General features: G+C 29.4%; 1 protein-coding gene across 1 annotated transcript in view; it reads left to right on the top strand.

The window, feature by feature from the left end:
* Positions 1 to 2,565: 2,565 nt before the first annotated feature.
* Positions 2,566 to 11,057, top strand: part of LOC100161421 — a 17,813-nt gene continuing 9,321 nt past the window's right edge. The window contains exons 1-8 of the mRNA XM_001952172.4: positions 2,566 to 3,159; positions 6,099 to 6,192; positions 6,855 to 7,007; positions 7,891 to 8,026; positions 8,142 to 8,269; positions 8,461 to 8,583; positions 9,412 to 9,576; positions 9,705 to 9,935. Coding sequence (XP_001952207.3) covers positions 3,034 to 3,159; positions 6,099 to 6,192; positions 6,855 to 7,007; positions 7,891 to 8,026; positions 8,142 to 8,269; positions 8,461 to 8,583; positions 9,412 to 9,576; positions 9,705 to 9,935 — 1,156 coding nt within the window. The 5' untranslated portion in view covers positions 2,566 to 3,033. The remainder of the gene's footprint in view (positions 3,160 to 6,098; positions 6,193 to 6,854; positions 7,008 to 7,890; positions 8,027 to 8,141; positions 8,270 to 8,460; positions 8,584 to 9,411; positions 9,577 to 9,704; positions 9,936 to 11,057) is intronic.

The following is an 11,057-nucleotide window of genomic DNA, read 5'->3' as shown; positions in this document are numbered from 1 at the left end:
TCGATTATCGCGAAAAACTGATTGTTGTTAACTTATTGTTAACTGATTTTTTTTGCTGTCTCGGATAGCTTACTTGGCTGATGTGTTTGAATACTTGAATACACTAAATTTGAGTTTACAAGGAATTTATATTGATGTTTTTCACGTTGAGGGTAAAATCGAAGCAACTATAAAAAAAGTTTGAAATTTGGGCAATACGTGTTGAATAGAACTCTTTCAGTAACTTTCGGACATTAAAAACTTTTTTGGAACCTTCGTGTGAATGTCTATCATAGGAGGTAAAGAGTGAAATATCTGAACACTAAGTGTTGTTGAGACTGTCTTGTTGAGCATGGCCAAAATTATAGAAAATATTTTCATCAACATGACCCAAACAATACATGGATAAGAAATCCATTTTCCTGTGATATTGAAAAAATAGAAAATCTCTGAACAGGAATAAGATGAATTAATTGATTTGGTTACTAATGGAACGATGAAAAACATTTTCAACGATAAAAAACTAATTGATTTTTGCTTAATTGTTCAAAATGATCAAAAGCAAATGGCTGGGAAAGCTTTAAGACATTTGATCCCCTTTTGCACAACATATAGATGTGAACAAGAGATTTCTACCTACTGTTACATGAAAAACAAATATCGTAATAGACTTAAAAATGACGCTAATTTAAGAGTTAAAATATCAAGCATTCAGCCGGACTTAAACGAAATTATGAACAAAAAAGAAAGATTTCACTTGTCTCGTAAAGTTTGATGGTGTTTAATCAAATTTTTTTTTTTTTTTTTTGAGAAAATTTATTTCTATTATATTACGAAAATGTTTATGAAATTAAAAATTAAATCATATTGAAAATTATTTTTTATTTTCATAATTAAATAAAATTGAAAATTATTTTTTATTTTTATAATTAAATAAAATTGAAAAGTAAGTATTTACAAAAAAGGGGTCCGCGGACCAATTTAAGTTATAACTAGGGGTTCACACTAATTGGGAACCGCTGATTTAAAGAACTATAATACCAGATAATACATGCAATGGTGGAGGTAAGGAGCGAGAATTTGTCTAGGAGGGCTACCCCCTGTTAAAATAACAAGTGATACCTATGTAATTAAATTTTCTTGTGCCGTTATAATGAAACTTTTCTAATAAATTGATAAATTAAAAAATTACATTTCACGCATAGTAAAAATTAGCGTTTAATATAATTTCTAATTTACACAAAACCTAAATGAAATATTCGATATTTTTCTAACTAAGAATTATTTTTCGAAAAAACCCATAAAAATAAAATATTTTTTTAAACCGCCAATAATATGGTGTAGGTACATCGTACCTATATTCTAGCTGTGGTATTCGGAGAAAAAGGATGAAATAAAAATATGGCAAAAAAGGCATGGAAATAACGCACCCCTTATTCCGAAAAAAAATTATGCATAGTAGACAAAGCAGAATGCAGAGATTGCAGCTATACTTGTATATAAATATTACTAGCTGACATGGCAATGCTTTGCTATTGCTAGGTTTTTGTGATTGTTCAACTTCTTTTGGTTGTAACACGCTGTGGAAGTAATGTCTTTTTAAGTGTAAATTATATTAATTTATAGCCATCCCGACCGGCGTTGTTCGTGAGATTCACTTATGCGAGTGTGGTATGCGAGCAGTATATTATCAGGTAAGCAATCTATCTGCGACAGTTTGCGGACACCGCATAGTGGGTGCGTAAGTGTATAATTTAACTCTAAAGTATCAAAAGTGCAAAAATTTGTCCACTGAAACCGTGATACTTTCTGTACTACCTATTATAATAAATAATAATACACAAGCTTATAAACTATTATTAAAACTTATAGCAACCATTTATAAACGATAAATAATAATAATAATCTCAAAATCTCTGTTTGAGAACCTTCCCGGGTTGGACCTATTATTGACCTTTTTCGCGACAAAATGTTATCTATCTTCTTTCCCCAAGGTCTAATCTACCTCTGTACCAAATTTCATCGCAATCGGATGAACGGTTTAGGAATGCATACATGGACTTAGGTAGAAACAAACTTTTTCGTATTTTATAGGTATATAATATAATATAGATACTATAGTATCTATAGATAGATATAATAAGTAATGTATAATTTATCGATAATACGTGTAGAGAATGTTATTGAATTATTTTTTATTTGTACACGTTTTAATACAAAGTAAAAACCCATTAAAAATTTGCATTATTCTTCAGACGAAAATTAACTTAATTTAGATACTAAAATTAACTTGAAGTTAACACGTTAATATTGAAAAAAAAGTAACTTATTAAGTTATGAGTTAATTTGAAAAAAAAGTAACGAGTTAATTAACTTACCTACCTAATTAAAATTAACTTAACGTTTTAAATTAATTTTAACTTTTAACTCGTTAATACCCAGCCTTGTATAATAATACCTAAAAATTATGGTTTGTTCCACCCGGCAATCGTCTTGAATATTTTTCAATATTGGGGGCCCATAAAGCAAAATGGGAAAATGTATACGTAAATAACTTTCCTATTATATGAGTCGTTATAATGGGACATTTTAAATGATTTGTGTATGAATGTTTCTGTATAATATCGGCATGTACTGTATATATTATCATATTTATAGAAACTTGTAACATTTTTAATTAGTTTTCAAATAATGACAAACTACATAGTATTTATAAAAATTTAATACCTAGTTGTATAACAATAATAACATCCGTTAAATCTTCAACCGGAAAATTGTCTCAAAAATAAAAGAAGAAATCATTGGAACGTAATTTAAATGACTTACAATGTTAATGTGTGCATAACGAGTCTGCATTCATTGTTGTTTTAGTAAGTACATTTAGTGAAAATGAAAATTATTATTGTTTATAACAAAACAATGGTGTTATAGAATTCGTTTTTCGTATAAAAATAACGAGCTCAGGTGTAAACATTGCATACGCAAATTGTAAGACGGTAAAATGTGTCTTGGCAGGTAGCTATACAGAACATTTTTGTACAATTTTCTTCAGAAATGTCGATGTCGTTTTTTGAATGCGCGATGAGACCAAAACTAAAACTATTCATTTTAATAAGTTTAGCAGTACCAATTGTCGTGCCGTCTTCGAATCTTTCATTTGATACTACAAACTCAAATACTGTAAGTAGATAGAAATAGTGCCTACCTACTCGTATACTCGTAATTATAATTAATCCTATACGATCGTTATGTTAAATATAAAATAGGTTTAATATTATATCAAATTTCATTCTGCACTCTAAAAATAAGCTTTTACTGGGTGATCCATTTAACGTAAGACACTCATTATTTCAACAAAATATTATTTTGCATAGTTAATAAACAACTTTTTTCTAAAAAAAATATTTTACTATTGTTATCGTTATTTTTTTTTAAATTATTTCATGGCAACATGCATTTTTTAATTCCTCATTCCAAAGCAGAGTGTTTTTGAAATATTTTGATGTATAACAATCAAATTTTAGATGATTAGCTTATGAGTTATAATACTTATAATAGTGTTTAAGGAGTATGGTACCGATTTTTAAAATTGTTCACTATATTCTATAATATTTCAAAAAATTATCTATTATATTATAGTTGCATCTTAATCATTATACTTTTCCATTTATCTAAATCTATTTCCCTATTCCTATTTAGGAGGGTAGGGGTTGATATGGAGTATTATATCAACAAAAATTACTTTACATGCCAAATTCTCAGGCCTTGTAGAATTGTCGGATTTTGATAACTATTTTTTTTATCCAAAAGAAGATGACTTCCTACAGGCCACATTGAACTCCGATTTTCTTAGTTTATTACAAATAATAATACAGAATAATTTGTGAAAAAAAAGCTTAAAATTGTATTATTATTAAAGATGTGTTATAATGTTTGAGATTAAAATATTGAAAAACAGAGATCATTGCGGCCTGTAAAATATTATGCTCTATTAGTTAAAAAAAAATATCAAATTTGAATATTGATTTTACGGGATAAGATCATTATTTTCAGTGTATTTTTGTGCACACGATGACATTGGCACCGGGTGCCTTAAAGTTTTGACTAGCTGAGTGGAGTATATATAGTGGTGCAAGGGTATGTACCCCGCAAAATGTTGGTTCACTTCTCCATTTATCAAATTTTTTAATAATCTAACTAAGAAACTATATCTATCGGAAATTCGAAGTATCAAAGTATTCGATTTTATTCTGCTGCAGAATATGCTTTCTACGCATGTTTAAAAATATGTGTTATCATTCAAAAAAAAAAAAACTTCAACATTATAACGATAACAAATAGAAAAAAATTTAATTTTTTTTGTTGTACCTATAACAATTTACAATTACGTAAAAGAAATATTTACAAAAACGTTAGTATTTTTCAAAATAATGCGTGTTTTACGTTAAATAGATCATAGCGTCTAAGTTGATTACCTACCTACCTAGATCAAAAGTGCCAGTATAGATAAGAGTCGTTTTTAGTTATTTATGCTATAGGCCCAGGGGTGGCCAAACGGTCGATCTTGGACGATTTTTAAGTCGATCCTCCTTGCTAATAATTGTTACACTTTGTCATTCAGTAGATGCAGTTATTAAATACATATTTCGGAATAGCCTGTTAGTGTGAAATGGCATTTTCTCACATGAAAGTTATAAACGCTGAATAGGTATATCGAGCTATATACTTTCTGATGATAATTTAAACCTTCGTTTAGCAGTTAGTGAATATTACCGAGATCAAGGCCATAATTCAGGCCATGATATGCAACGACACGTTTCTACATCAACATTATAATTTTAATACCTACCAGTCTTGTAAAGAATACTTTTATTTTGTATTCGGAATACATATTCGAATAAATGAGAATTAAGGTATTCAGAATACGTATTCGAATAGTTCTTAAAAAATATATTCAGAATACTATCAGAATACTTTTTTTCACAACTAGTTTTTGTCAGTTTTTGAATAATTGGTAATTAACATTTATTAATTAATAATTAACAATTAAACAAACAACGTAATCATAAGTTATGTATACATTTTGACCACGTATGATACGGCCGATACGGGCCATACGGGATACAACATTGGTGTTTATAATATTATAAAAATAATCATATCATGGGCCAATATTATATTTCGTTTAAAGAATAAAATTAATGTTCGTGATTTATTATATGTCTTGTCACAAATTTAAAACTATTTTTTTGCATCGGAAAAAAGTATTTTTTTAATGAACAAAAAATACAAATAAAAGTATTCAGAATACGTATTTGAATACTTCTTAAAAAAAGTATTTAAAATAGTATTCAAATACAAAAAAAGTATTCAAATACTTTTATTCGAATACTTTACAAGACTGATACCTACATTTGAAAGTTATTTAGAATTTAATGTGAAACACTCATTTTAGATAACTTCATACTTTTCTTTTATTATTTATATAAGACGTATATTAATTATTAATATAATATTGTACATTAGTCGATCCTAATAAAAAACATATACTCTCAGTAGATTGTAGATCTTAATAAAAAAAAGTTTGACAACCCCTGGTATATAGGTACTACATTATTACATATTGCTCATTTAGAATATACGCCATATACCCCGAATTAATAGCGTATAAGTTGGGATATTTTTTTAATGGTATGTCCTATAGATAATATTACTCTAAGACCTGTGTGAAACTTATCTCTTCAGTCCTTTACTATACCTTCAATACTATTATTATACATTTTGACGAATTTTTGCCGTAAATTATTTTCAACGAATATCCACCTATATTAAACCACTTATATTTTAAAGGTCTATTTTGTGAATTTAAATTTATTACAGAACACATAATATTTTAAATAGTTAATACTGTACAGACATTATGCCAGTACCACGAACAACTATATTCTTATGATATTATGTTACCGCTTCCCATTATATATACAATTATTTCAAAAGGTATCCGATTGATAAAATTTTATTCTAAGGGGTTAGGAATTAAACGTACGTTTGCTGATTTTTTAAAGTTTATTCTTATTGTTTTATTGTGGAGAAATTAAATATTCTGTATTCTATTTTAGACAATTAACGATAGGGCGGTTGAAATCTTTAAAGGTAACCGTCCTTTAAGATCAGGAACAAAACGGCAGTCCAGTTTAAAAAAACAAAATCGACGTAAGTCATCAACATCAACATTATAATATTATATTGCAGGGATGTATTGGTAAATAATGTTTTGAGTATAGTTTTCTAAAAATATATATCGAAAAAAATTTTCTCCCTGCACTAAGAAATTAGTTAAAAAACATATAGGCACTTTTGTTGCATCGTCCTTAGTTCTTAAACCACACGTCATTAAAAAAAAAAAAGTACAAACTATCCATTTAATATACCTAGTTAGATAATATAAATCTATTTTTATCTGGCGATCTAAAGAACACATCATATTTATGATTCCATATTGACATATTGTTTATAATTTTCGAGTCTATGATGTGGTGGTGATGTGGCCGTGAAGGGTCACAGGTAATCACTGCAGAATTTTAAGAGAAAAAATACAATTTGAAACTAAATAAAACATTTAATAATAAAATAATATATTCATTGCCTACCATTCACCGTATGGTACCCATGACCTACTGTATACTCAAAAAATGAATATGTTTTTCACGTGCACGAATTTCTTTGTCAATTTTATTATGACTTTATGAGTACCTATAACCCGGTTCAATACACCCCTGATTATACAGAATAATATTGTGTTTTACGCGTTTCGTTTGAAACCAGACGAAATTGTAGCATTGTCGCTTTTAAATTTTCGATTAACCTTATTATAGTGCTCTCGCTATTCACAATCGTCAAATTTGACAACGAACCATGTTACTCGTCGTCCGGAGACAGCGGTATCTGCATGACATCTACTGAATGCTATCAACACCGAGGAGTGCCCATTGGATCGTGCGCTAATTCGTACGGCGTTTGTTGTCTGTGTAAGATCAAATATTTTAGACTAATATATACCTATATATATATGGCTATATCAATAGTTATCTTTCGTAACCATTGAGGCACTGTGCCGATAAGTAAAATATTGAGCATACATTATATAGAACAAAACGAAATTTACCGCCTGTACCCAAAGGTGCCCGTATGAGGCGGGGCAAAAGGGCCATCGACCCCTGCAGGGGATTTTTAACTGCATGTACTTTAATATCAATATCATTATCAATATTGTTAACTATTATTAGGTTGTAAGTAATTCTTATTTCTTCCTCAAGTAGGATTTTATCCTGTGGGCGCACTTGCCTGAACTCGCCCGCCAGAAATTGAAGAATTGATAGGTATCTATCAAAGTACCAAATAATTTACTCTATTTAATTATCGCACCCAATGAGGCAAACGGGAATGGTTTATGTATATGGGTAAATCATCCTCCTGGGAGGATGTTTGCTTTGGTTTTTTTATGTATCTACTATTTTAATAATAAGATCAACGTAAGTTGTCATGTTAAAGTGGTCGAAAAAATTACCTACTTACCCAGCTTTGCTGAATAATAAAGTACACAACTCGTTAAATTAGGAATGTAAAATTCTGCTTGCGGAACACTACAGTACCCCACCATAGGCGAAAATAGGGGGGATTTAGGGGCTAAGCCCCCCAAAAATGTCCATAGCCCCCCCAAACATTTCCTACATTTTGTTTTAAGCTTATTCAATATTATCAAAGGCCCTATTAGCCCCCCCCCCAAATCTCAAACGCTATTTGCGCCTATGTACCCCACAATACCATATATACAACATTTACGTTTATTGTTATATATTATATGAGATTATAAAAGGACCATTGTACTATATAAATTATATACACATCTAGCTTTGTCAACATGTGGTCAGACCATCCGAGAAAACGGCACATATTTTGTGAATGCAGGATATCCAGAAGGCTTAAATAACACCGGGACGTGTCAAGTGACCATACACAAGTTATCTCCATATATTTGTCAGTTCAGGTATGTATAGAACACGAAAAAAAAATATGAAAATTATACGTTGTGCCATAATGTACATAATATATTAAGACTTAAGAGCCATCGTATTGATCATTATATCGAATATATTTTTTAGATTGGATTTTGAACGTTTTTCCATTACGGGGCCCGAGCCAGTCAACCACCAATGCGACAATGACCAGTTCATCGTTTCTGGTTCGAATCCCGTACCTGTTATCTGCGGATTGAACACCGGTAGCCATAGTACGTATATATATGTATAGCACAACGCAATATTACAGAAACAATTTTACCTTTTTTTTATTCTGAATTTATTTAAATAAATTTTTTCTTAAAACTATATATACAATATTAATCAGTCTGAAAAATGACGCATTTTATGAACAAACGTACAAATGAACATTGACAGTTAATTAATATCTTGATAACTATAGTGTACGTGGATGCAGGCACAGGCACAAGTCCAATTATATTGACAATGGTTACAAGTGGCATATTTTTAAAAAGAAACTGGAAGATAAAAGTTAGCCAGATACCTTGCGATTCTATTACAAAAGGTTAGTTACAAACATTATGTTGTCATTGCGATCGAAGTTTTCACTCAGAACTTAAAACAATAATACAATTTTATGCGAGGTTCACTTAAATTCTAAACAAATAAACCCTATTAACAAAAAAGTTAAAAGTTAAATAATATATATATTAAGCAGGTATAAAATATATAAAATATTATCTTTATAAATAATTATCTTATTAAATTAAATCAACAACAATAAATTGCAAATATTTTCAAATCAATTGTGTAATAATTTAAATAATTAAGTATTTTTCAATACTTAATTAAGGTTACTAAATCTCATAAATTAATTTATCTACCTATATTATTACTATGAATAAATGTATAATAATATTAGGATTTTATATTTTTAATTTACAAATGTTTAATAATTCTTTATTTTGGGTTTCATTATTCATTCTTTCTCACTCTATTGCAGGGTATTATATCGTATTAATGATTAATTAATTTATGATCTAATAATTATTCTAATAACTAATTTTTGAAAAAAAAAACGGTCTATTATAAAACATTAACTATGAGTTATGACATTGTTGCAGTAGCGTATTTAGGGGGGTGGTCAAAGGGACCCCCATAGGCTGTATATAATATGCAACATTTTTCGGAGTCTTAACTTGAGGCATCTAGCTTTAAAAGCGGGGCTACTGGATAAAATCATATCACCCCCCCCCCCCCCCCTGACAAAAACTTAAATATGGCACTACATTATTGTATTCTAAAACTTAACATTCTAAGACATGACTTTTTAAACTATGTATCCAAATCGTAGTATTTACAATAATATTGTGTTTTATGTGTTCAACTCTAGCCGACACGGGTTGCTTGCAATATTACACCGGAGTGTCGGGTACGCTGAAGTCGTTCAATTACGAACCCTCATCAGGCCTTCATTTGTCGAATCAGGATTATACAATATGCTTGAGAACGGAGCGAAATTTCTGTTCCGTACAGTATTCAGCCTGCGACGATCAAAGTGAGTGATCACATTTCGATTGTATATTTGTATTGCATACAATATTATGTTCATCTGTTGAGAAACAGAGAAATAACTAAATATGAAACTTTTTATAATATTAATATTTTATGAATGTAATATTATAGTGAATAACAGAAGCCACGCGTTCACATTGACGGGAAATACGTTGGGTCAAAATCCGGTTCAAGCGAATGTGGGTAGCGTTGGATCAAGTCCGTGTAATTCTGATTACCTAATTATACCATGCGTTTCGAGTAAACAAGGGCCTGTGGCGTCTGGCATGAATACTTGTGTAGACAGACTATGTGGTGGCACTTTAAATACAGATTACAGTACAATTCCAACGACCGTTATGAGTAAGAAAGTTTAGAATCTTAATAAATAATACATATTATTGACATTATTTTTATTCACAACGACATCATATAATTTACTCCTATAGCTGATTAGTGATTAGTTATTAAAATATATAAGCAATTTATGTTAGGCAATAAGTTAATGGCAATACGCGACTACGCGAGTATTATGTAGTAGATACATATTATATATATAGGTTATTCTTCTTTACAAATCGGTGGCCTGTTATACATGTATAACTCGTAAGTTCTAACCAGTAATCTATCTATACAGGGTAATTGACCAAGCATGCTCACCCCATTTTTACCTTTAAGAAAGACATCATTAAAATGTCGAGTTTTGGAATTTTTAAATGTACTTAAATATTTTATTTCCAAATACAGGAGATTTTTTGTACTACTCGTAGAATGTTCTGTTAAGATACAAACTTCTGTTTTTTAAATATGAACCTCCATTTTCACTGTAAATTATTTGGAGTATAATTTTTATTGAAAATGTTGATGTATCTAATTCAAAATTCTAACGAGTAAGTATATACTATATAGTTTCTCAGTTATTACAATGTTTGTACTAAGAATAATAGTCTTTAAAAATGTTTAATTATTTATTCTACATTGAACATTTAAAAAAAATATAATTGTTGATATAGATTAATATTAATTACTAAAACTTTTAAGTCATACCATGATAATTCCCATATTGTCTGAACCTATTATCATGGACTTGATCCATATTATATATTTCCGTAAAATTTTTAATATTACCTATTATTGTTTATTATATGCCAAGCGTCAACAGATAGTGTATGAGTGTTTACATACACTGTAGTTAGGTACAATAATCTAGTTTACATATAGGTAGATATTGCATAAAGAAACAGAGTGCAAACATTATCAAGCCTCGACAAATTAATGATCATTTTTAATAATTAAAAAGGTGGGTAAGTGGATGTCGCTCTGCTATACAGTAGATTACAAGTGGGTCACTGTATAATGGATGGTATTAAATTTGAATTCAATGATATAATATCATTGTATAAGAAAAACGATTCTGAGCGGAGACGGTATGTCAGTCTAGGTATAAGACATAATATTATATATGGTATTAAAAAAAAATTGACC

Source organism: Acyrthosiphon pisum, chromosome A1 (assembly GCF_005508785.2).
Source record: "Acyrthosiphon pisum isolate AL4f chromosome A1, pea_aphid_22Mar2018_4r6ur, whole genome shotgun sequence".
In the NCBI taxonomy this organism is placed as follows: Eukaryota; Metazoa; Arthropoda; class Insecta; order Hemiptera; family Aphididae; genus Acyrthosiphon; species Acyrthosiphon pisum.
Note: the sequence above shows the minus strand (reverse complement) of the source record. Positions and strands in the feature narration are given on the sequence as shown.